Below are 27,973 nucleotides of genomic sequence, written 5' to 3'. Positions count from 1 at the left end.
ATCAGAAAAACTTATATTAAATTAAGATGTCTCCACTTTCTCTCTCCTCCAAGTGGACCATGATCTTGTCACGGTTTGGAGGATTGCATGCCTGAATGACTGAGAGAGCTATGCTGGCTGGAGTCAGGGCTTTATGCTTTGGCGCTTGGTAGGGTCCCCCATGCCAAGCAGGTCGAAGGGTAAGGGTGCTCCGCCAGTTCTCCAGGTTCAGGGGTTCAGCTCAGGGCTAACAAAATTGTTGTGGAAACAGCAATGAAGAATCCTTCTACCTCTGAATGCAATGGTATTCCCTAGTCTCATGACTGACAGTAGTGAAAGTCGAGAGGAAGCTACTGACATGATGAGGGAATCCCTGAACATCACCAGAGATGGAGGACTAGCGGCATAACAGCAGGAATACATAATTTCTCTCTAAAACAATAATGGTCCAGAAGAGAATTTTTATAAATTAAATCACATAAATCTCAATTAAATATAGCTAATGCAACAATTGTTAAAACACGGACCATCCCACAAGCACATACTGAAGAGTGACCTACCGCAGCGTGAACTGGTTCACCGTTGAGCTGCTGGCCAGTGACACATAAAAAGTGACTACTTCGCCTTGCTTGAGAGGCCTTTGTAACACCGAGATGATGATGTTATTGTCCAACCGCATTTCTGTTCGCCGCGGGTCTCCAGAACCTTGGTGTAGTCGGACGCTACCAATACGCTGTAGAGAGTGGAGTGTTTCGTCAACGTCATCGCGGCCTGGCCGAATAGCATTGTCCTTTCGCGTGTCTTCTGCATCACATTCGCTATCTTCTTCAGCATCCTGCACCAAGTAATATAGTTCCACTGGTGTTCCCTCAGAGTGATCAGTAATCCTTTTACGACCAGGTACTATGGTAGGAGGATTAAACCAAGAAGGCAGAAGTTCCAGTTCTACAATACACAATCCAAGATCTCCTTTCAGGCGACAACTGTTTCTGACTTCCCTCGTTTCCCGAAATGCATATACACGTATACAGGGAAGGTTTTCGTTCACGCCGTAATCATCCCAGTCTCGGCCTGTGATATAAAATAAAATCTGTACTATTGGCCGATTGGAATAAACTTTTTTATCAATGATACTTGCTTTGATTTTCCAGTTGAAAGTGAACTTATCAACCATGCTGAACAGATTAGAGGGCTGCAGCAGAGCTCTGGGCACAACTTGTTCTGCAGCATAAGGTCCATAGCTGACATTAATCATAGGAGGAGTCTTGGCCTCGTGGATGAAAAAGGGTTCCATGCGGAACTGTAGGCTGTTGTTGCGCATGATTTCCTGGTTGGCTTCTTTTAGAAAAAATGAACTTTCAGCTTTCTGAATATGGTACTTCACTGGCAGATAGACCGGAAGTGAAGAAAACTTCTGAGCACTCTCCACAATACCTGTGACCCCACGGTTCTGTACAACTGAGAATAAACAAGAAAGAGAGGTACATGAAAGAGTATTCTGAAAAATACTCCTTACATTTTTTTTCTTTAATTATTCTGTTTGCGTGTATTCCCCTCCCCCACACACTAAAGACACAATACTTTTGATACACCGCTCAAATTGTCATGGAAGTACATCATAACTGTTTAAACAGAGTTTACCATGGATGTGAACTAACTCTGTAAGGACCTCAAAAAGAGCCAAATAAACGCTATCAAGTCAGAGATACTTCAATATGAACACCTCAAATGAAAGCTGCAGCAAGTTGTCTAATTATATCTATTTTGATGTGGTCTCTAAATTAATTGGCACCTTCCTGTACACAACTTCAATTGAGTTCTGAAGCATAAAACCATTCTGATCCCTTATCTAAAATATATTAAGAATTGCTAATATTGTACTTCCAAAATGTCTTGCTTAAACTTAACAGGGGAATTGCTATGAGGCATCTGTCTTATAAATGCTCTCTTAGCATTGGCTAATGCTGCATAAACACAATAACTGTTACAATAAATCTGCATAGTAATATTCCACCATTATTTTGTTTGATCTACACTCAGTGGCCACATTATTAGGTACTACCTATGCATAATAAAGTGGACACCAAAGTGTATGTTCATGATCTTCTGCTGCTGTAGCCCATCCGCTTCAAGATTCGACAAGTTGTGTGCTGAGGGCTGCTCTTGTCCACACCACTGTGGTGATGCCTGGTTATTCAAGTTATTGTCACCCTCCTGAAAGTTTGAACAGGTCTGGCTATCCTCCTCCAGTCTCTCTTATTAACAAGGAATTTTCACCCACAGAACCGCCGCTCACTGGATGTGTTTTGTTCATCGCACAATTCTCTGTAGAGACTGCTCTGTGTGAAAATCCTAGGAGATCCGCAGTTTCTGGGATACTCAAACCAGCCCATCTGGCACCAACAATCACTCCAAGGTCGAAGTTACTGAGATCAACTTTCTTCCCCATTCTGATGTTTGGTCTGAACATCAACTGAACCTCTTGACCATGTCTGCATGCTTTTATGCATTGAGTTGCTGCCATGTGATTGACTGGTTAGATATTAGCATTAACAAGCAGGTGTACCAGAGTACCTAATAAAGTGGCCACTCAGTGCAAGTCAGTGCATAGAAAGTGAATGAATGGGATTCATGCAGACTGATACCATGAACATTCCAGGCAGAAGGGCCTATTTCTCTGCTGTACAGCTCCATGATTCTTTGAGTCTTAAAAGTCTTTGAGGCTTTTATTAGCATAGAAAAATTTATCAGATTGATTCATTCCTCAATAGGGTGATATCTGATGTTAATAAATGTACTATTTAACTGATTGAAATCTTTGTGCAAGATAATTTTGCTGTTAACATCCGCTCACTTTCAAAGAAGTTTAAGCAACCTCTTAAAACTTTTTTGTTTTGCAGTACAGTACTTCATTAACTGTTTACATCACTGTTGTCCATAAAATCCAGGGCACACTGGGCTCCACTGGGAAAATGTACAAATCACAGAAAACGTTTTCGGGATTTTGAAAGGAATTTATCAGGCAGACAGAAACAAATCGCAAAAAAAAAACAAATTGCTCGCAGAACTCAACAAGTCGAGCAGCACCTGTGCGGAGAAACTCAACTGCCAATCTTCTGAGAGTGGAGAGGGAAGGCAGGCAGTATAAAGGAAGAGAGGAAATAGCAGGCCAAAAAAAGAGCTACATAGGCTAATCCTACTTCCTGACGCTGTCTATAGTCCTCCTTAGAGTGACAGCGGTCCTCAAATGCTGACCTAGGTACTCTTTAACTGGGATGAGAGTTCACGTAGTGAGTTCCAGAGTCCCATTGCCACCAACTGAGTAAAAGAGATGCCTGGTGAAGTCCCTACTCTTATGTTTCTTACTTAAAGATGCAGCGGCCCTTCTGGCCCTTTGAGCTATACCATCCTAGCAACATCTGATTGAAGCCTAGCCTAATCATGAACAATTTATAATGACCAATTAAACCTACTGAACAGTACGGTTTTGAACTGTGGGAAACTGGAGCACCTGGAAAAAAGTCCATGCATTCCATGAGCAGGACGTCCAGACTCTGTACAAATGATGTAGGGATTGAACTTTGAACTACAATGCCATTAGCTTTAATAGAGTTGCGCTAACCACTATGTTACCCTGATACCCTTTATACTTAATGTCTCAAACCAATAGAGGCAATTTACCATGTTAACCATTTTATCTTCCGTCCTCTTATCTCCATGATTCAATAGGCATGCAATCCGAGGACTGTCTAATCCTCTACAATTCTCAGCAGCCCCAGAACACATTGGGTATTCTCTTGCCTTTCATGCCCAAAATACTAACAAATGCCATGGAAAGCAAAAGATCTAACACTTAAGTCCCAGTGCATGTTGTCTGGCAATCAGTAAAACTTGCATGGTCAAGGATACTTTGCTTCCTTTCACTGGGACAATTTTAGATCCAATTATTTTGTTTCCTTGGATCCCTTGGGCTCTTCAATTTCTGATCTCGGAGTTTGACAGGTGTCTTGCTAAAATCCACGTTAACTAGATTAACTGCAACATCCTCCTTGAAACCTCTCATTACCTCTTCAAAAAAAAATCAATCAAATTAAGTCAGGCATGTTCTGGCCTTAACAAATCCCTCCAAATGCTTTCCAAATGATAATATTTCCAATAATTTGTAAATCACATTATGTGTGATTACATATCTATGCCTTCTCCTTTTCTAAAAGCAATACCACATCAGAATTTGTTCAGCCCAAGAGCAGGTTGGAAAATACTTTTCTCTTATTTTATTTTTAAAGCAGTGATTTGACTTCATTAAATTAAATTTGCCAAATCCTCAATGTTTCCTCTTTCTTTACATTATTTCATATACTCATTCCATAATTTCAACCTGCTTTTTTGTGAAAGACACAAGCAAGATGTGATCAGAGCCAAATCATTTCCACACTCAGATTATTTTAGTCTCTAAAGACCATATACTTTCTTTTATCTCTTTAAATATTTATAAAACATTTTATGGCTTTCCTTGACTTCCTATGTCAGCCATTCAAATTCGCAATTTAAATCACTCTGACACTTTCTTCACTCTTTCAGGCTCAATGTGATTTAGAGCATCTGACATTCTCATGTGCTTTCCTGTTATGCTTTATATTATCCTGTGTGCTCAAATACCACAGAGATTTAGAAGTCCTACTCATTTTCCGGAATATGTTTGCTTTATACTTCTCACCACTCTAGTTCTGATAGTCACCAAACTATCCCTGTTAAATTATATTTCTGTTTCATAAAATTTCCTCCAAGGGGACCACAGCCTTGTCGTAGGGTTTGGAGGCTTGCATGCCTCAGTGACCTGGAGAGCTACGTTCACCGGAGTCAGGGCTTTATTCTTTGGTTCTTGGTAGGGTCACCCATGCCAAACAGATCAAAGGGTAGAGGCTAAACTAAGAGTGGTCCACCGGTCCTCCAGGTTTGGGGGTTCAGCTCAGGGCCAACAGCCCTGACCGGTAAAATGAAATTGTTACATAAGCAATGAAGAATCCTTCTATATATGTGTGGACAGACAGAGATAGAAGGCAATCATTGCTGCCCTAAATGCCAGCAGCAAAACGGGCAACTCCTTACCCAAAGCTGACATGATTTATATTTCGTTTTAAATATTGCTCAATAATTTAATGGCATTCACTAGTTTTGATCTTAATTGTAAGTTGTCTTTGACCATAACAATCAGGTCCCAATGGTCTGTGCAGGTCCTGTTGGCCATCGGTTGGGATTGGAGGGAAGGCAGGATATGCGTGGATCACAGTCACAAGCAATCACACGTGGCCTTGGGTTTACAGAGAGAATGGCACGGATGACAATTGGGAGAAGATTGTACGTCCAATCATATGCAAAAACAGAAAGAAAGAGCATTTAGCCTTTGGTTTCAAACATGGTGGCATCCTACTTAATGTGTCAAATAAACCAAATATTACTTTTTGAATCATGATCATATCTTCCAAAAGTATAACGGGGCTACTTCTACTTCCGTCTGATTCTCCTTCTTCTTACAAGTGGGGTCAAGAATGACTTGCATACACTTTTGGCTCAATGGGTTCTGGAGTGGCTGGAGAAGATTCTTGAGTGCTTCTGGTATTTGGTCTTAGGTGATGTGGGTGGAGTAACTGGAGCAACAGAGCTGATTGAGGGCAATTAGGGCCTTGTTGCTGGTGTGGTGCATGTGAGGGATTTTGTAGAGACTGCATTGGTGGTATCTCTCCTGTGTCCTTCAATGCCTACTATGGATAGTCTATATCTTAGAGGCATAGAGGAAGGGCAGAGGTTACTGCTGCTTGGTAGACCATGAGCTTTGAACTGGGTTTGAGGTCTCAGCCCTCACACACTTATTTCCCCTCAGGCAGCCGGAGCCTGTCGAGCTTTATGAAGCGACCAGCGAATTCGATCAACAATGTCTATCTTCATTGAGAGGTGGCTTCTGGGATTTGGAAAGCAATCCACATTTTCAGGGCTCTCACTGTGGATGTTTATTCTTGGGAGGGTTTCATACATGGGGCAGTTTAGAAGATCGGTATTAAGCTGCTTATTAAAAAAAACGTCTGTCGGTTTCAAGTCCCCAAGAGAGTTGACAAATGAAAAGCAATTTGTTTTTTATGCTTTACACAGTTTGTTCCCAGTACATTCTCATAAAAATCTTTCAGCTGTCACTGTTCAGAGTGGATTCCTGGCCATTTCATGCATAATATTCTGAGAAGGTATAAAGAGAGAGGACCCTGGTGTCTCTACCAATAGATCATCACACCCAAGAGAGTCTCAATCCAAACAACAAAAGCTTAGGACAAAGGTGAAGTCACATGACCACCTATGATTTTCTTCATCGAATAAAACGGTTGATTTAATCTGTTTAGTGGGAAAATGGCAAGTGCTTTCTTCTTCTGACACACCTGTCAAGAAATCACTCAGACACACCAAAATGAAATGCTCATCGTACGATCTAATTGAGTACTGACATTATGAAATGACAGAAATTAAGAAGTGTATCTGAAAGCATTATCTTCTTTCACTGATATGGTAAAATGTCACTAATTTTAATCAATCAGGATTAAATATAGTAGACTGGCGATTTGATGATTGCTGGTTTGTCATTCCAAATTTGATCCACAGTATATATTGCTAAGGCTCCACAGAAACGAACATAAAAACATGAGGTAGGGCATTCAACTCCTCAAGCCTGTTCCGTGATTCAAAAATCTCCATTTCTTACCCTATCCCCACAATAGTTCCTTTACTACCAAGAAATCTTAAGTAAGTAAGGCATCCGTTAGTCTTGCGAGACCATGGATCTGCGCCTGGAAAGTCTTCACTCTCCAGGGCGCAGGCCTGGGCAAGGTTGTATGGAAGACCGGCAGTTGCCCATGCTGCAAGTCTCCCCTCTCCACGACACCGGTGTTGTCCAAGGGAAGGGCAAGAGCTGATACAGCTTGGCACCGGCGTCATCGCAGAGCAATGTGTGATGAAGTGCCTTGCTCAAGGACACAACACGCTACCTCGGCTGGGGCTCGAACTCACGACCTTCAGGTCACTAGTCAAATGCCTTAACCACTTGGCCACGTGCCCACCAAGAAATCTATTGATCTATATTTTGAATGTAGTCAATGACTGAAGCCCCATGGATCTCCCAGGCAGAGAGTTCCAAATATTCACCTTTCTCTGAGTGATCAAATTTTTCTTCATTTCAGTGCCAAATAGCCAACCAATTTTCCTCAGCCAAGGAAACGTTCCTTACATCCACCCTATCAAATCTTTAATAATTTATTAACTTCTATATTTTAGAGAATATGGATCTATCCTGCTCAACACCTCCTCACATGATAGTCCTGCTACACCCAGAATCAGTTCAGTACAGGAGTTCCCCACACAGGGGCCATGGACCCCTTGGTTAATAGTATTGGTCCATGGCATAAAGAAATTTGAGAACCCCTGGGCTAGTAGATCTATCTATCTATCTATCTCTCTCTCTCTCTCTCGCTCTGCATGTGTGTGTCTCTCTCTCCCTCTCTCTCAGTCTCTCTGCCTCTCTCCTCCTCTTTCTCTCTCTCTCCCCCTCCGGCTCTCTTTCTCTCTCTCTCTCTCTCTCTCTCCCCTCTGCTCTCTCTCTTTCTGTCTCTCTCTCACTCCCTCTCTCCTTCTCTCCCCCTCCTTCTTTCTCTATCTCTCCCCCTCCGTCCCCTCCTCTCTCTCTTGCTCTCTTTCTCTCTGTCCCTCTCTCCCCTCTCCCTCTCTCTCTCTCTCTCTCTCTCCCCCCCCTTCTCCCTCTCCCTATGTATGCATGTATCTGTGTGTGTGTATATATACACATATATTTGGGAACGACCTTCTCAAATGCCTGCTGCACCTGCACATTCTGTTTCAGGGATTCAAGTACCAAGGCACTCAGGTGTTCTTTGAATATCAACATTACCTGATTTCTCATCATTTCTATTTTTTTCTATTAAAAACATTGAGCCAGCAAATTCAGGCGATTGTGAGTCCCTACGGTCACAGAGCACTTCAGCTCAGCCTGCCACTTCCTTCACACCAGCAGTGTTTCACTTTAGCCTAAAATATCCACAGCAAATGCTGGAGATAGCTAGCAGGTCAGGCAGCATCTACGCAGAGGGAAACAGAGTCAATGTCTCAGAATGATCAACTTTGACCCCCACAGACTGCTGCCTCACTTGCTGAGTATTTCCAGCAAGTTTAGTTTTATTTCAGGTTTGCAGCAACTGCAGGGATTTTTTTTTGGCTTATCGCCTTAGCCTTCCATCATTTCTGAAAAATATGTACTGGACATGCACATTGATTCTACCTCAAAGTTTAGTCTCAGATTATTAATAATATTGATGCAATAGCAAATAACTTTCATTCCAGTCACTGGGTAAACTCTTCATACATACTCATGAATTTAGGCAGTGGGTTTTAGTTATTTTTTAAAATATCACACTTGCATGTTTAATTATTGTTTATGTATACTTCTAGACTTTACAAAAGTTTCCATTTTTCCCAACCTATGCACATGATTTAGTTCTAATTCACCCCTCAGTTTCTCCTTTATTCATTGATAAGGACACTTTCTGATGAGTTGGAATGAATTTAATATTGAATAAGTGGCTTATATTAAACAAACTAATCAAATCAAAAAGATAAAAGCCATGGCCCAGATGGATAATACCTTTCCACTGTGAAAACAACATAATAGGTTCCTGGGTTATTAACTCTGATATTTAATACTTCATTGGACAAGGGTCTAGTGCCTGAGGACTGACAAATAAAAAGAGAACAGAATACATCTAAGGAGTTATAGTCGATGCTGAGGAGGACTGCAACTATTAAATGGAGGACATTAATAAACCTACAGAATGGACAATTAATTGGCAAATTGAGTTTGACACAGATAATGTAAGGTAGTACATTGTGTTAATAGAGATGTCGCTTTTGCTTGAAATGGGTGAGAGACGGTTGGGTGGACAAACAATGGGATCCTTGGAGCACGCTGCGAGGTGGTTAGCATAACGCTTTACGGTGCCCATGACCCAGGATCAATTCCTGCCGCTGCCTGTAAGGAGTTTGTACGCTCTGCTCGTGACTGTTATGGGTTCTCCCCTGGGTGCTCTGGTTTGCTCCCACAGTCCAAAGACCTATCGGTTGGTAGGTTAATTCATCACTGTAAATTGTTTCATGATTAGGCTAGGATTAAATCAGGGGGACTGCTGGGCGGCGGGGGTCAAAGGAAGGGGTCTATTCTGTGCTGTGTCTCAATAAATAACAAACAATCATTAAACACTGAGCCACAGATTACCAAGGTCAATAGTTTCCTGCTTCTGTCTCCCTAATATCTTGAATAGTAGCATTATATTTGCAGTTTCCCCATCTTTTGAGACTTCTCCAGAACCCAGCGAATATTGCTAGATTATAACCAACACATTCATTAACTCTGTAGCCACTTAGTTTACAGCTGAAGAATACACACCATCAGGTCCAAGGGACTTCTTAGACTTTAGTCCCGTTAGTTTGTTTAATAACGTTTTCTAATCCATTTATTATTATTATTTAGTGACTTTGTCAGGAAGACTAATCCAAAATACATTTTTTTGAATTGTGATTTCTCAGCTTCACCCTAGGGAATGATGTTTAATTTACTTGTTCTCTTCGACCATAAGATACCACGATTGTTTTTGTCATTCTTCAATACAGAAGTGTAAAGGAAAAGAAAATGATTCCTACTCCAGATTCAATGCAGCATAAAAACACACAATAACCATAAAAAAAAGTCACAATAAACGTAAGTGTGAAAGCAATCCCATAAAACACAGTATACAAGAAACTGTGAGCATGGCCATATATACACAAGATTAGCATATATACTGTTCATTGCTGGCCAGTGATGTAGTGGCCCAAATTCGGCTGGTTCCTTGGACGCTTTCCATTCCTGCTGGGTTGAGCATTGACCTGGCAACTTGGCCTCTTAAAAAATAGACAAGTACTAAAGAAATGGATAGATGCCACCCAGCGCACCACAAGACATGGAGAGAAACGACAAAGAGCTTATATACATAGACATGATTGTATGTATTGTACACAAAGTGAAGCTAGGTACAGGAATATCTGAACATGAAAAGACTCTGACAGGAAATGAAACAGTGATAAAGGGACCCGTGGCAAGAGGAGTTCTTGGTAGCAACAGTAAGTGCGTAACTACGCCAGTGTGGGTATGAAGTAAGGAGAGTAAGCGCTAAGAGGCACTGTATTGGGGTTGAAGGGCGCTGAGAGGCTGGGGAGAGGAGTGGCTGCTGTATATGTTGGGTGGTGGGGAAATGTTGGGCTAGGTTAATGGCTGAGGTGTCGATCAGCCTTATGTCTTGTGGGAAGCAACTGCTTTTGAGTTGAGTGGTCCTGCTGTGGATGCTGCGTAGCCTCTTTCCTGATGGGGGTGGGACAAACAATCCAGAAGCGGGGGGGGGGGGGGTCGGTGGTGAGATCCTTCATGACGTAGCTGGCCTTCTTACAGCACCTTTCTGTATATAGTATATTCCACACAAGAGATGGTGCGAGTGGCAGAGTGATTTGAGCAGCAACGAGGCTCCAAGTAGCACATCTCAAAGCCCTGCCCCAGCAAAACCGCAAAAGCCTTTGAGAGCTAATGAAAATCAGGAAGCTGCACATGCAGGAAACCTGAAATCTAGGGATGAGTGCAGGAAACAGTCAACAAATCAGGCAGCTTCTGTGGAAAGAGAAATGGAGGCAATATTTTAGGACAAAGACCATTTGTTGGACATAGCTTCCACAGATGCTGCTTATGTTTTCTATCATGTTCTGTCAAAGCCTTTGAGCTCTTGAAGAGTTTCTAGAAGTTTTCAATATAAATTCAAATTATTCAAATTGACATAAATAATTTGGGGGAAAGTTTCATTGAAATGGTAAAAGGTTAGCAAATAAGTGAACAAAATGCAGCAAAATTTCACCAGTACATATTCAAACCCTGGGGCTAATGACTACATTCAAACATTGGCACACCTTTGATCCCTGATGTCAAGCAAAGGGATGGATGCAAAGTACCATCTAGACCCATTGTCCAGCATGATGCTACTTTACCCCTGGCCACAGCAGCGGCGATTCTAGCAGTAGGATGGGAGGTCAGCATTTCAATTTGGCTGAGACCAGCTGAGGCACAGATAGCTAACTACAGGAGCTCGCTGCAGAACCATTAGTTGTCAGTTACCTCAATTCAGCCTGGTCAGTTCAGAAACAGGTTCACGTTTCAGTGATCATTATCTCACTTATTGGTAATCCAAGTAAAGTTAAAAAAAACAATCCTTGCTCTGATCACAAAAACACAACCTAATTCTACATGTTCTATTGTGAAAATAATCTCAATTTCCAGGTGAGGAGGTACACAGCCTATTTGTAACACTAGTACTGATGAAAAATATACTATTATAATTGTCCCAGAAAATGATAAAAATTGAATGTTTTGAGACAGTACAGCAACTTGTTCCGTTTTAGAAACACAAATGATGGATATTCGATAGCATTTTTTTCTCCCTCAACCACAAAAAGAATCACTGTTAATAAAATATCAAGAAGTCATTTGACTGGAAGCGCAGCTGTAGCAGCTTGAAAGAACTTGCTTGACTGTAGCTAATTTCCCTCAGGGCCCTGCGAAGTAAAAATTAAAAGCAACTGAGCTAAAACCAATTTACCATCAAGCTTCATGTAAAATGGACTTGAAGAAGAAAGACGCTGAAACAAAATGATACAGCAAAGGGAATTAAAACTTATCTGGTTATTGCAAAAAGAAATAAGAAATCAAAGTATTAAAAACTGAGATGAGCTTCAAAAATACTCCACTACAAGGCACAGGAGACCAATCAACAACCAGAGGCGCCATGTGTAAATCCTCACATTATTACAGGTAAAGGGAAATTGTATCAAAAGCACACTGTATCTGATGAAAGCTGACAAGTGTCTGTCAAAAGTTTACCTCAGTGTTCCCTGAAGTTTCTTAATAGTTGCCTGTTGCAGTTTTGCATGTACACAAGGCAAATCCTCATTCAGCTTTTGTAATTGATTAGATAAAATTGATTTTATTATGATGGAACATAATAAAAATAATGATAATTATAAAATTGTGATAACATTTGAACTATCATCCTGACACTAAATAAAAGACATTCATATACCACAGCAACATCTTGGCGTTGAGGACCACAATTCAAGCACCAAAAGATATAAATCTAACTCAATTACTCTCCTTAGCTTCATGAATATAAGAGCCATTCATCCCTTCAGCATTATCTGCAGACCTGTACAAGAGGTTTGAGGCTTTTTCTTCACTGGCAACATTACACTGTCTGCAAAAAGACACTCTAATTACACTGATGCCCGATGATTTCAATTTGATTTTTCATTAAAGGCTGCAACATCTTTAAAAAGACAGAATCACTCAGAACTGGAATAAACTGCAATTGGAGTCTCAGTAAATTTAACCTGAATCTGATGTGACAACATTATCTCCTCCTTCCCTTTCCCCCTGGATCCCCTCCTTCTTCCCTTTCTCCTATGGTCCACTCTCTTCTCTAGTCTTTATCATTCCCACCTGGCTTCACCTATCACCTTCTATCTAGCCCCCTTCCCCTCCCCTCCCCCCACCTTTTTTATTCTGGTTTCTTCCCGCTTCCTTCTCAGTCCTGAAGAAGTGTCTTAGTACGAAACGTCAACTGTTTACTCAGTTACATAGATGCTGCCTGGCCTGTTGAGTCCCTCCAGTATTTTTGAGCTTTATTTCACATAATGAAGCTAGATCCAGTTGTCGGATGCCAATCATAATTTTGCCTTATTACATGAAAGGTATCATTGTAATAGAGCAGATATGGGTCTAGAAATTGAAGTGTACAGTACCACCTATTTTTTACATGCAATGGTACCCCCAAAACCAACTTGCACATACTTTAAACAAGATGGCCCCTACTTCCAGTGGAAGACAGCCCCACTCAAACATAACTAGTGTTACACTTCGTGCACACCTCACATCTCTCCCTCAAACACAATAAAATCTGCAGATGCTGGAAATCAAGGGAATACACCCTAAATGCTGGAGGAACTCAACAGGCCAGGCAGCTTCTATGGAAAAGAGTAAACAGTCACTGTTTCGGGCCCAGACCCTTCAACTCGAGACCCAATCCTGATGGAGGGTCTCGGCCTGAAACGTCAACTGTTTACTTTTTCCGTAGGTGCTGCCTGGCCTGCTGAGCTCCTCCAGCAATTTTGTGTGTATTGCTGTCATCTCTCCCTCATCGACTTTCAAATTCATGCACAGCGCAGATATGCTGCCATCTCTGCCGAAGTATTGAGCCCCTGCCTTGCGGTGTTGTGTGAGCAAGCGAAGTCAGGTCCTTCCTCTCCTGCGCTCCACTCACCTCCAATGCAGCTTCTTCTATCACTCTGCCACGACCAGCACAGGGAGCACTCTTTGGCACTCTGATACACTTCCTAAGCTTCCTGGGAGCAACTTATTTTCTAATACATGATATGTTCTTCCTTGACTCCAACACAAGCTATCAAAAGAGATCAGAAGCAAGAGGCAGATATTCAACGGCAACAGTGAAGACAGCTTCTGCGAGCTGTTGTAATACGTTGATATCAAAGCAGGCACTTATGTGGAAGCTACTTCATCTGTGCCGATGACCAGCAGGAATGGAAAAAAAATGTATTTGCTGCTTACATATTTCCTTCAGAAATACAGTTCTTCACATCATTTGTCAATCAGAAGCAGGCTTTTCATTCCCCCAATAATCTTACTGAATTTGTTCTATTAATTTACAAGTCATATGGGACTGTAAAAGCATTATGGTATTTTTTAAGAGTTCTGGGTCAAAGGTTTTTCTATTGCTGTACTGGTTATGCCAATTGTCATTTAACAGCAAACTGTGTTTATCATTTTCATGTGAACAAATACAGTGTTGAGCTTGGAATCTAACTCCTCAAAACACAAACATGAGAAAATCTGCAGAAAATCCAAAGCAACACACACAAAATGCTGTTGGATCTCAGCAGGCCAGGCAGCATCAAAGGAGTGAGCAGTTAATGTTTCGGGCTGACACCCTTCGCCAGGACAGGAAAGGAAGAAGGAAGGAGTCAGACTAAGGAGGTGAGAAGAAAAAGTACAAGGTGGCAGGTGATAGGTGAAATGGGGAGAGGGCGAGGGGTGAAGTAAAGAGCTGGGAAGTTGATTGGTGGAAGAGGTAAAGGTCTGGAGAAGCGGTAATCTGATAGGAGAGGACAGAAGACCATGGAAGAAAGGGAAGGGGGAGGTATGTGACAGGCAGGTGAGGAGATAAGTTGAGAGACGGAGACAGGAATGGGGAATATTGATTGGGGGAGGTGGGGCATTACTGGAAGTTTGATAGATCGATGATCATGCCATCAGGTTGGAGGCTACCCAGATGGAATATAAGGTGTTGCTCCTCCAACCTGAGTGTGGCCTCATCATGGCAGTAGTGACATGGCACGTCCATGTTTTGGTGGCCTCATATCCAAGACTTCTGGGAGTGTTCATACCACTGGGAGCTGCTGACGTCAAAGGGAGATGACAGAAGAGTGTTCCTTCTTCCTATCTTGAATTCATATTACACAAGGCTACAACAGTGAAAGGCCCTGAGTTTCAAGATCAATAATCAAGCAAACTATTCTGTTGAAGGTAGTGGTGAGCTCCTTGTTGGGAATATCCAGAAAGCTGCACTGGAGCAGAGTGGTTGCACTTGAGAATGCAGGGGGTCACAAATCTCACAGAGGGCAGAGAATACACATTGGGCATTATCCCCTTAAAAAGCATGGCTTCCGAGAAAACGAGGGTAGTAAATCAAACAGTTGAGCAGCATTTGTGGAGAATGAAATGGGGTATCAAATTGGTAAACCAGAACACAACACACAAAATGCTGGAAGAACTCAGCAGGTCAGGCAGCATTTGTAGAAATAAATAGGTCAAGCCTCCTTCCTCTTCCCCCACCTTTGTATTCTGGCATCTTCCCCCTCCCTACTTAGCCCTGAAGAAGGGTCTCCACCTGATCCGTCCATTCCCATCGATGCTGCCTGACCTGCTGAGTTCCTCCAGCACTTTGTGCGCTGGATTGGATTTCCAGTGTCTGCGGACTTTCTCGAGTTGAGGATTTGCTTTCACCAGAGTGAGTGGAGTATGGACACCATCCCCCCGCCCCCAGCAGTCTGTATGGTGTTGGTGTCCAGCTCCCGTGAGAACTCTGCGGAGACGGGCTGGCATTCGTTTCTGAGTGTGGTGCAGCAGAATGGTGGAAGTTTTGTTGCAAGGACAATACAGTTAAGAATGCCTCACTTATGGTCACCCTTCTCAATGAACGAGCTCCCATGATAGATGTGCATGCATACATTTGTTCCCATGAACAACAGAGGTAGTCTCCTCTCCCTCTCTCCACATTCAGAAATTACTCTTTCTGAAAGGCCGTTGGTCCAATGAGTTAATGATGCCATTCATTACAATACCGTAGAGGTGTGGCTACAACAGCATGCAATATTCAAGCACTTTCTGACATATGGTCAAATTTGACTTATGAACATCTGTGAAAATGAGACCTGGAGATGGCCTGTGCTCGCATTGGGATCCATACAGTTAACAATTCAATACACCTTCTCAGGCCGAAATCTCACTAACACTGTTGCAATCTTGCACATAACTGATTTTCTGATCCTTTTTGGAGGGATCCAATTTGGTGTCCATGCTACATGCGATTATACTTTAACACATAATCATGGTTCATTCTAATTTCTAGACAATGGCTTACGGTGCTTCGCAGAACTTTTCCGCTGAAAGGTCATTGAACTGAAACATTAATTCCATTTCTCTCTCCAGAGAAATTACCAATCTGCTGAGCTTTTCAAGTTTTAATTTCAAATTTGTATGATCAGCAGGATTCTCATTTTGGTTTAGGGAAGTCAGATAGTCCTGCAAGTAGATAAGAAAAATCTCTTTTTTTGTCAGACACGACGTTCAAATTCCTGCATGGGAATACTTGCTCTGTGTGGTACTATTATTGATGTCATTTAAGACCACAGGACATAGGAGCAGAATTAGGCCATTCAGCCCATCGAGTATGCTCCACTATCTCAATATGGTTGATTTATTATTGTTGTCAACCCCATTCTCCTGCCTTCTCCATGTAACCTTTGACGTCCTTATTAACCACGAACCTATCAACTGCCGCTTTAAATATAACCAATGACTTGGCCTCCACAGCCGCCCATGGCAATGAATTCCACAGATTCACCACTCTCTGGATAAAGAAATTCCTCCTCATCTCTGTTCTAAATGGACGTCCCTCTATTTTGAGGCTGTGCCATCTGCTCCTCCTCTTTTTTTCTGGAGTAACCCTGTGAGGAAGTGCTACTCCAGAACAAAGAGGTGATAGGTCAAATTAAAATCCCAACAAAAGTTTTGGAGTTAAATTTCCCAAGTGGCAGTTAGACACCCAGTAATGGATGCAGCATTACTCCACTGCGGATTAAGACGTTTGTCACACATATGACATCAGTTTCTTCAGAGAGGCGTTGAAGAACTTCTAAGGCTATTATTGTTGATTAACATTCATCTTCCCAAAATGTAAATTTGTAAATGTAATGCATTATAAGAGCAATATTTCCCAGATAAATTAGTTTTCTGGGGATATGTACTTCATTGGCAAGTCCACCATTTACTGAACATCCCTAATTGTCCTTGGAAGGTGGTGATGAGTCATCTCTTAAACTTCTGCAGTCTTTCTGGTGCAGGGACTCTTATTCTGCGGGGAACAGAGTTCAACGATTGAGACAATAAAAAGAAAGTAATTGGATAGAATTATATTCTGCTGCTAGGAGATTTAATTTTATAAAATCAGAATCAGAATCAGGTGTAATATCACCCACATATGTCATGAAATCTGTTAACTTAGCATAACAGTACAATGCAATACATGATAATATAGAGAAAAAAATTGCATTAGTGATATATATATGTGCATATGGATGTGCGTGTGTGTATATATATATATGTGTGTGTGTGTGTGTGTGTGTGTATCATAGTTAGATAGGTAGTGCAAAAACAGAAATAAAGAGGTGTGAGGTAGTGTTTATGGGTTCAATGTTTATGTGGAGTACTTCGCCATGTATTCAACCTGAGCCTGAGGCTCTACAGGGTTCCTGTACCGTGGAAGACATCCTGCCTCGTCCCTGTGCCGAAGACGCCGCGCCCCAGCGGCCTCAATGACTACAGACCAGTGGCATTGACCTCCCACATCATGAAGACCCTGGAGAGACTTGTTCTGGAGCTGCTCCGGCCTATGGTCAGGCCACACTTAGATCCCCTCCAGTTTGCCTACCAGTCCGGACTAGGAGTTGAGGATGCCATTGTCTTCCTGCTGAACCGTGTCTACGCCCACCTGGACAAGCCAGTGAGCACTGTGAGGGTCATGTTTTTTGACTTCTCCAGTGCGTTCAACACCATCCGCCCTGCTCTGCTGGGGGAGAAGCTGACAGCGAATGTAGGTGGATGCTTCCCTGGTGTCATGGATTCTTGATTACCTGACTGGCAGACCACTGTACGTGTGCTTGCAACACTGTGTGTCCGACAGAGTGATCAGCAGCACTGGGGCTCCACAGGGGACTGTCTTGTCTCCCTTTCTCTTCACCATTTACACCTCGGACTTCAACTACTGCACAGAGTCTTGTCATCTTCAGAAGTTTTTGGATGACTCTGCCATAGTTGGATGCATCAGCAAGGGAGATGAAGCTGAGTACAGGGCTACGGTAGGAAACTTCGTCACATGGTGTGAGCAGAATTATCTGCAGCTTAATGTGAAAAAGACTAAGGAGCTGGTGGTAGACCTGAGGAGAGCTAAGGTACCGGTGACCCCTGTTTCCATCCAGGGGGTCAGTGTGGACATGGTGGAGGATTACAAATACCTGGGGATATGAATTGACAATAAACTGGACTGGTCAAAGAACACTGAGGCTGTCTACAAGAAGGGTCAGAGCCATCTCTATTTCCTGAGGAGACTGAAGTCCTTTAACATCTGCCGGACGATGCTGAGGATGTTCTACGAGTTTGTGGTGGCCAGTGCTATCATGTTTGCTGTTGTGTGCTGGAGCAGCAGGCTGAGGGTAGCAGACACCAACAGAATCAACAAACTCATTCGTAAGGCCAGTGATGAACTGGACTCTCTCACGGTGGTGTCTGAAAAGAGGATGCTGTCTAAGTTGCATGCCATCTTGGTCAATGTCTCCCATCCACTACATAATGTACTGGGTGGGCACAGGAGTACATTCAGCCAGAGACTCATTCCACCGAGATGCAGCAACTCCTCCCTTGGAGGGTCAGACACCCTGAGACAATAGGCTGGTCCTGGGCTTATTTCATAATTCACTGGCATAATTTACATATTACTATTTAACTATTTATGGTTCTATTACTATTTATTATTTATGGTGCAACTGCAACGAAAACCAATTTCCCCCGGGATCAATAAAGTATGACTATGACTATGACTATTTAGAAATCAGAAGGCCGAAGCTATTCCTGATTGTTGAGTGTGTGCCTTCATGCTTCTGTACCTCCTTCCTGACGGTAACAATGAGAAGAGGGAATTTCCTGGGTGGTTGTGGTCCTTAATGATGGACACCACCTTTTTGAGGCACCGCTCCTTGAAGATTGTCTTGGATACTACGAAGGCTAGTACCCATGATGGAGCTGACTGATTTTACAACTCTCTTCGATCCTGCCAGCAGCCCCTCCCCTCCATACCAGATGCAGCCAGTTAGAATGACGCCTTCATTCTAAAACAGTAGTAAATGCAAATATTACAAGATAAAAGAACTCCTTGCAATTTGATTCTTTTAATTAATTTATTTAGAGGTTAGGGTTAGTGAGCTGTAGACATGCTATGTTGGTGCTGGAACATCAACACTTGCAGGCTGCCAGCACAATCCTCATTTGATTTGATTTGACGCAAATGTCACATTTCACTGTATGCTTTGATGTACATGTAACAAATAAATCTAATATTTATCCTTATCAGAGGCTGTGGTCATCACCAACGCTGCCTTATTTTATTGTCTATCTTTTACTTCCCCTGAACCGGGGAAATATTTAAAAATTAATCTACCTTGCTGACTGGGTAGAGATGACAGATGTCCTTCCCTGAAGGACATTAGTGTTCTAAATAGGCTTTTATAACAATCCAGCCGGTCTTGTGCTCATTCATATTGAAATCAGCCTTTTTTTTAAATTCCAGATTTATTTAATTACATGAATTAAATTCCCCAGCTGCCATGATGAGAGATGAACTCTGGATCAATGATGCATATCACATATTATTAGTCCAATAACTTAATCACTATGGCAGCTAAGTCTCGAAAGTTAAGGCATGAGAGAACACAGCTTTGACGGGCCAAACAGCCTTTACTCATCCTGATGTTCCCTCATAATCACAATGTAAATTGAAATTTACTTACTACTAACCTGACGTGAATTAAACAACAGTTACAGAGCCTGCTTCTTCTAAACCTGGCAACAGGCCTGACTGTAAAAATGCCTTCTCCCCCAAGACCCAGATTAGCATGTCTAGCTCTGTACTCTATCTAGTGCTAAATTAATTTCCACAATCTTAATGACTACATTAAATGGAAAGATAATAACTTGAGGGCCTAAGACTGCGATCACAATTAACTGAATTAGTTCCGAAAGTGCATTCAAGGCCACCCAACTTTAATAACAATTTCTGATTTGAAATCCTGAACTTGCACGCCAAGGTCTCATGACTACACAAGCTCTCCCCACCAGATCACATTGCCTATGGGTTTACCAGAAAAAAAATCAAATGGCTATAATTATAACCTGTGTTATCATAGAGTCACACAACATGAAAGCAGGGCCTTTGGCCCAATTGATCCATACTAACTAAGATTCCCATCTTAGCTAGTCCCATTTGCTCCTGTGTGACCTGTCTCCATCAAAACTAAGGGTTCCCAACGTTTTTATGCCATGGACCAATACCATTAATCAAGGGGTCCATGGATCCCAGGTTGGGAATCCCTGCTCTAAACCTTTCCTTTCGATGTACCTGTCCAAGTACCTTTTATATGCTTAAATATTGTTGATATACCTGCCTAAACACTTCCTCTGGTAGCTCTCTCCCGCAATGAATTATGTAAACAGCAAAGAATGCTTAATCAAACAATATATTTACAATATTACTCAAATATTACTAAAATATTAAATACACAACAGTGCTGAAGAAAGGGACAAGTATATGAATTTGCTTTTCCTTCAACATTATACTTTATACTTTATACATTATTGTCACCAAACAATTGATATGAGAACGTACAATCATCACAGCGATATTTGATTCTGCGCTTCCCGCTCCCTGGATTACAAATATTAAATATTAAAAATATTAAAAATAGTAAAAATTTGTAAATATTAAAAAATTAAATTATAAATCACAAATAGAAAATAGAAAAATGGAAAGTAAGGTAGTGCAAAAAAACCGAGAAGCAGGTCAGGATATTTGGAGGGTACGGCCCAGATCCGGGTCAGGATCCATTCAGCAGTCTTATCACAGTTGGAAAGAAGCTGTTCCCAAATCTGGCCATACGAGTCTTCAAGCTCCTGAGCCTTCTCCCAGAGGGAAGAGGGACGAAAAATGTGTCTTAATCTTCTAACTCTCTTTTCCTGAATGGAGAGACAATCTACTATTGTAATCCACGGCCTCCACTACTGTCAAGATGAAGCCACACACAGGTTGGAGGAACAACACCTTATATTCCGTCTGGGTAGCTTCCAACCTGATGGCATGAACATTGACTTCTCTAACTTCCGTTAATGCCCCACCTCCCCTTCGTACCCCATCCCTTATTTATTTTTTTTTCTCTCTCTCTCTTTTTTCTCCCTCTGTCCCTCTCACTATAACTCCTTGCCCATCCTCTGGGCTCCCCTCCCCCTTTCTTTCTCCCTGGGCCTCCCGTCCCATGATCCTCTCCCTTCTCCAGCCTCGTATCCCTTTTGCCAATCAACTGTCCAGCTCTTGGCTCCATCCCACCCCCTCCTGTCTTCTCCTATCATTTCGGATCTCCCCCTCCCCCTCCCACTTTCAAATCTCTTTCTATCTCTTCTTTCAGTTAGCCCTGACGAAGGGTCTCGGCCCGAAACATTGACTGTACCTCTTCCTATAGATGCTGACTGGCCTGCTGCGTTCACCAGCATTTTTTATGTGTGTTGCTTGAATTTCCAGCATCTGCAAATTTCCTCAAGTTTGTGCTACTATTATAATAGTATTTTCTTAGGAAGACACTGATCTAGAAAGTTCATCCCATAGTTTAATCAAAAGCGCAGTCATGCCTACAGAGTGGCCTATGGAGATCATTTCATGATGTCTTGGCCTTACTAATATGGTGTTCTAACACCTGGAAGCCCTTGGCCATTGTATTGCAGCATCCAATGAATACTTGAATACTACATGGTTAAAATTCATTTGTGTGTGGCCAAGAGTAAGAGGGAGTTCGCCCCTTGCTCCTACACCCCACATCGCTTTGAAAGAAGCAAGCCCCGATTGTCCAGTGCCATACTTAATTGTACCCCAATCCAGCATTTGGTGTCCTGATAAACATTCTGTCACCATCACTAACTGAAGCTCTGAGCTTCCCTCTCCAACAACCACTTCCCCTGTCCCTGGAAGTCAGGTATCATAATAATATCAGGATATATTCCCTCAAAAGCCAACATTTCCTGATTAACATATGCTTTCCTCCACTCAGCAATATTCTCACTATGAGATGATCAAGGTTTTGTATTCCCATAGCCTGCTATTTAACCTCATGCAATACCAGATGTTTTAGATATACTGTAAATGGCCAGCATTCTTTTCATCTCACTGTTTACACCTGCTGAGGACATTTCTGTGATCTATGTAAATCAGTCATCAAGTCCATTTGATCCTCCACCTTTCACCTTTATACCAGTAAGGAAACACTTTCTTGTTTTTTTTTCCCTTTTAGGTCCGCAGTCAATGCTTCATACCTACTTACATACAAATCCATTTTTTTCAGTTGTAACTTATCCATATACCTTTATAATTCTGTGGTTGCACAGTACACAATAGAAATGGTCGTTCATGAGTTCAAGTTCAAGGTCAAGTCCATTGCTATTTCGACCGTATACATGTATACCACCAAATGAAACAATGCTCTTCGGGACAAAGTTGCACAACACAGTACTTACAACTCACACACAACACTACCACAAATAAATTAACAGATATTAAGGTGCATTTACCTCGCAAGTTAAAATGCAAAAGTATAACTTTAATGGCATTTCGTACCATTGAGAGGTGGCAGGGAGTTCAGTAGTCACACAGCCTGAGGGAAGAAGCTGCTTCCCATCCTAGCAGTCCTCATCCTAATGCTACGGTACGTCCTGCCTGATGGTAGAGGGTCAAAGAGATTGTTGGACAGATGAGAAGGATCATTGACAATGCTAAGAGCCCTTCCTACACAGTGCTTTTGGTAAACATCTCAGATGGGTGGAAGATCTTCTCAGCAGTCTTCACAATCACTTGTGGGGTCTTGCGGTCAGGTTCCTTGCGATTCCCTTACCAGATGGTGATGCAGCTGGTCAGGATACTCTCAGTAGTGCTCCTGTAGAAATTGTTTAGAATGGTGGGGGAGTAGGGGAGCTCTGCTTGCCTCACTCTCCTCAGGAAGAGGATATGCTGCTGTGCTTTCTTGAATAAAGAGGTGATGTTGAGGGACCAGGTGAGATCATCTGCTATATGCACTCCCAGAAACTTGGTGCTCCTAACTCTCTTCACAGAAGAGCCATTTATGTGCAGTAAAGAGTGGTTAGCCTGCACGTTTCTAAAGTCCGCAATTATCTCTTCAAGTCTTGTGCATGTTGAGATTCAAGTTGTTGTGCTCACACCATTCTACCAGCCTACTCTCTGTGGAGTGTGAAGTGGAGGGAGAGGACAGCAGGGAAGGGGAGAGAAATAAAAAGATCAGAAAAAGAGAGAGAGAAGGGAGAGGTGAGGGAGGAGAGAGAGGCAAGAGGGGGAGAGAGGAAAGAGAGGAGAGAGAGAGGGAGAGGAGAGAGGGGAGAGAGGTGAGAGAGGAGAGAGGAAAGAGAGAGGAGAGAGAGGAGAGAGAAGTGAGGGGTGAGTGAGGAGAAAGAGGAGAGAGAGATCAAGAGATAGTTAAAGAAGGAACAATTATATGGTGGCTCTAGTGAGAGCAGGAGTTTTGTACATTTGTACTCTTTTAATCACACTACTTTTCTTCGACTTCTCCCACTGAACAGAATATCTTTGCCTATCTATAGATGTGGACCATCTTAGGGTATGTCATATGGCATGATGGGCCAATCCTTTCCTGAGGTCTAGTCACAGACTTCCAACATGAATCATTGAACAGCAATGAAAAGCAAATTTCTGGTCATTTTTTATACATAATCAGACAAATCAGAAATTGTCATTTTGTATTAGCTAATGCAATGCGTACTACTGGTCCCGTTTTGGAACCTATGTCTAATGACTGAACGTGATTAATCATAATAAACTCACAATTCCGATGGCACTCTAATTAAAAATGTAATTCCCAAATCAGGATGTTACCACTATCCATTTATTATACTTTTCATTAAACTAGGTCCTGGAGTTCCAAACTTCCACACACGAGAAAAACAGAACATTAAAGGTTGAAGCAGAAGGCTTATCCCCTCTTATCCCCTCTGGCTGCTAGATAACAAAGGGGCTCAAGTTTTACCGATACGGTTCAATCAATTTTGTCTATAAATTGGAAACTACACAAAAGCCACAAATATTATGAAGGATACCATATTCACTACAATATTCAAATGAATATTATTGCACACTATTGAACATTATTATTGGGGATATTATCATTCTGTATTTTATTATTAGTTAAGTCTGCATACTGCCTGACAGTGAGTTTTTAAATGTTGCTGCTATAACAAAAGAATTTCCCACTCAGAACCAATAAAGTATTTATTATTATTATTGTTACTACCAATGCTTCAAAAATGCACGAGGCTGAAAAAAGAACAATTACAAGAACAAAAGAGAGGGAGTGATCACAACATTGTGGGAGTGCAGCGTAGGTTCACGAGGTTAATTCCCGGGACGGCGGGACTATTATATGTTGAAAGATTGGAGCGACTGGGCTTGTATACACTGGAATTTAGAAGGATGAGAGGGGATCTGATTGAAACATATGAGATTATTAAGGGATTGGACAAGCTAGAGGCAGGAAACATGTTCCCGATGTTGGGGGAGTCCAGAACCAGAGGCCACAGTTTAAGAATAAGGGGTAGGCCACTTAGAACGGAGTTGAGGAAGAACTTTTTCACACAGAGGGTTGTGGTTCTGTGGAATGCTCTGTCTCAGAAGGCAGTGGAGGCCAATTCTCTGGATCCTTCCAAGAAAGAGTTAGATAGAGCTCTTAAAGATAGCGGAGTGAAGGGATATGGGGAGAAGGCAGGAACAGGGTACTGATTGTGGATGATCAGCCATGATCACAGTGAATGGTGGTGCTGGCTCTAAGGGCCGAATGGCCTACTCCTGCACCTATTGTCTATTGTCTATAACATGCCTATTGTAACAGGTCCTTCAGCCTACCAATTCCACACCAGCTACTCTGCACAACACAGACTTTCCTTCCTGAATAATTCAGAGTGTATCTTATAGATTTTGGGCAGCTGATCATGAAAATCACCACAGAATTTTCCTGTCACACAGCATTTTTTAAAAAATTGCCTATATTTGTTACTTGAATTCATAATTCAAGTCAGAGTAATTGATGCCAAGATTAAGGAAGGCAGTTATACTGGTCCACAAATCAAATGGGTCATCAACAACGCACATTTCGAAGAACTTCTAGTGGGACCGGAGAAAATCATACGGAAGGCATGCAAGGATGTTGCTGAAAAGTTTCTTCGCAGCTACAGAGCACCAAGCTACGTGCAGCTGGTTGACAACATGCTTCAAGCATACAAGACTATGAAGTGCAAAATGTCACTAAAGATTCATTTTCTACATTCTCATTTAGACTTCTTCCCTGCAAATCTTGGTGTTGTCAGTGATGATCATAGTGAAGAGTTTCACCAGGATAGAAAAGGCATAGAGAAATGGTATCAGGGCAACTGGAATCCATCAACGCTGGCTGACAATTGTCGGACACTTAAGTGAGAAGCCTCAGACACTGGGTACAAATGAAAATCATCAGCAAAACATTTTAGGTTAGTTGAACTAGTGCAAAGCATCAGTACTGCTACACAATTAACTGCATTATATTTAATAAAAATTCATTTCTTGTTTCTCCAAATTCCTACGTGATACAGGTAGTCTGAAATTCTAATTGCGTTCAGCTTCAAGCAGTCTATCATAAAAAAACAATTTCTGAGGAAGCAACAGTTTTGAAAAAAAATTGTTGTCCAGTGCTATCGAAGACCTGCTCACTCTCCATTTCATTCTCCCAACCTTCTTATCAACTTCATTCCCCCTCCCCAAAACGTCCACTACACATTAGTGGAAATTCACAATGGCCGATTAATCCATCAACCCACATCTTCGGGACCTGGGAGAAAAGCTGAACATCCAGAGGAAATTTGCATGGTGTTTGGGAGAATGTGTAAACTCCACAGAACAAGACTGAACATTCCACTCTCTGCATCACTGTGTTACAGAGTCCTTAATCTCTGAAATTCTTCACATCAGCAGATGAGACCAATGAGATCCTGTCTGCTGAATATTTTCAAGGTTGCCATTGTTAGATTTTTACACTACCAGAGATCTGAGAAATAAGGGTTAGGTGAATCATGATCTTATTGAGAGCTGAAGTTGGCTCAGGGAGTCTTATAAGTTACTTCTGCTTCAATTTCATTTGTACTTGAAGTCACAGAATCTTACAGCTCATAAAAGACCAGTTGCCCAGATATGCAGCTATCCAATTAGTTCTATCCTTGCACTCTCCCAATGGCCCTGCCAATTATTAATTTCCATGCATGCTGCCTTTTGACAGCTATTACTGAACCCAGTTATATCACCTTCCCGGAGTCTCACATCTCACAGCTTATAAAGAACTCATCTATTTCCTGGCTCTTTTGCCAATTACCTTAAATGCATCCTCTAGTTAAATCTTGAGCAATTCTGCTAAATCCCCCATTTAATCTTCCACTGAGAGAGAAGTTGCTCCACATACTAAAGATTCTCCTTCCCAAGACAATTCCAGTATACCTCCTTTACTCCCTTCCAGGAAAGACCTCCAAGGCCTCAACTGGAGCTTGGTGCCCATAACTGGGCAGATTACTCCTGCTGAAGTTTCTATTTCATATGCTTCGATTGACAATGTATGAGATCTTATGTGTGTGTGTGTGGGGGGGGGGGGGGGAAGAAGTATGAACAGTCCAAAGTTTAAAGTACATTTATTATTGAAGTACGTATACATTATACAACCTTGAGATTCATCTCCTTACAGGCAGCTACAAAATCAAACTCAAAAGAACCCATTTACAAAAAGAAGACCATCAAACACCCAGTACACAAAGAGAGAGAAAAACTAATTGTGCAAACATTAAGAAGTAAGCAAATAGCATTTAGAATGGAAGTTTTATGAAAGATGTGAAGCCAGGCATCACTCCCGTTGGAGGTGGCCACAGCCTCAGTTCATTGCAAAGCCAAATAAATGTTGTGAGACCACAGGCATGAATCCAGGCATCACTGCAGCTGGAATGAACCACAGTTCAGCGTGGAGCCGAGTAAACATTGCGGAACAGCGAGCAGAAGCGAGCAGAACCTGTCCTGGCCTCCAGTTCTGACACCCCGGCCTTTTCAATCTGGCCCAGCACTTTAATCACCCAAATGTCGGTTCCATTTCCCACTCTCAGACCACGCTGTGGCCGGAAACCCACCGCCAGGATCCGGCCCGTATCCTGCCTTCCGCATTCACCCCGGCACTTAAATCAATCAAACATCGGGGACTCACAACTCTTCCTCGACTCTGCTTCCACCCCACCTCTGCCTTCGCTTGCCCCTTAACCATGCCTTCCCTGTGTCTCTGCCTCTGATTTCATCCAGCATTCCTTGCCTACGCGTCTGCCTCCCCTACCGCTTGGCTTTCCACTGTTAGCAGTGATCGTTTCAATAAAGTGTCATTAATAAGATATTAAGTAATTTTCTTCGGGTTTTTTTTTGCTGCCAATCGGCATCACCATCACCATCTTAAACAGTATTATTGTTCCTTCAACAATCTGTGTTAGTGAATTCCCAAACCATTCTGTTCCTTCGCCTTCTTAAAAATTGTCCGTAGTTGTCGAGTGATGTATCCCTTTCAATGCTTAATATTCTTCTGCAGACATTCTAACATTCCTAAAATGTCATTTGTAAAGAAAACTCATTATCAACTGAATGTAGTATTTTGTTATCTTCAATATTCCTTCCTTTAGTTTTGACTTTTATTACCCTTCCCCAGCACCTGACTGTAACAGGGCCTAACAAACAATAGTATTTCTCATATGCAACGGAATATTCAAACTAAACTTTTACCAGACTTCCAGCTGGGTACAGGTATCGATTATTACCAATGCTTTGGTGACAAACGCTGCCCTCCTCATCAGGGATGATGCCTGCCATGTCTAGTCCGGTGGTATTTATACCCCATCGTCCATCCCTCCTGATTGTTTAATCCTCACCCAATCGGATTTCCGCTGTCCCACCTTGTCTACAATTGAATTCCAGTTCTTACTTAGAGCGAGATCTTTGGCTTTGTTAAAATTCATTTCCTCTAGTTTTATTTCAATGGCTTCCTTCATCAGGCAGTCCCAAAAGCCATTGGTATGGCACAGTATTTTTGTGCCATCAAAGTCAATCCTATGGCCATTGCGAAAGCAGTGTTCTGCTACCAC

At 42.0% G+C, this 27,973-nt stretch overlaps 1 protein-coding gene across 3 annotated transcripts in view; it reads right to left on the bottom strand.

Moving 5' to 3' along the window:
• LOC134338456 (transmembrane protein 132C-like) overlaps positions 1-27,973 on the bottom strand; it is a 1,064,025-nt gene that overhangs the window by 794,332 nt on the left and 241,720 nt on the right. For 2 of the 3 annotated variants that reach the window (XM_063034272.1, XM_063034273.1), the window contains exon 2: positions 540-1,437. The exons of the other annotated variant lie outside the window; for it this stretch is intronic. In XM_063034272.1, coding sequence (XP_062890342.1) covers positions 540-1,437 — 898 coding nt within the window. The remainder of the gene's footprint in view (positions 1-539; positions 1,438-27,973) is intronic. 3 annotated transcript variants of the gene reach the window in all.

The sequence above is a fragment of the Mobula hypostoma genome, chromosome 27 (genome assembly GCF_963921235.1).
Source record: "Mobula hypostoma chromosome 27, sMobHyp1.1, whole genome shotgun sequence".
NCBI classification, from domain to species: Eukaryota; Metazoa; Chordata; class Chondrichthyes; order Myliobatiformes; family Myliobatidae; genus Mobula; species Mobula hypostoma.
The sequence above is the reverse complement of the archived record's forward strand: the minus strand, read 5'-3'. Positions and strand labels throughout refer to the sequence as shown.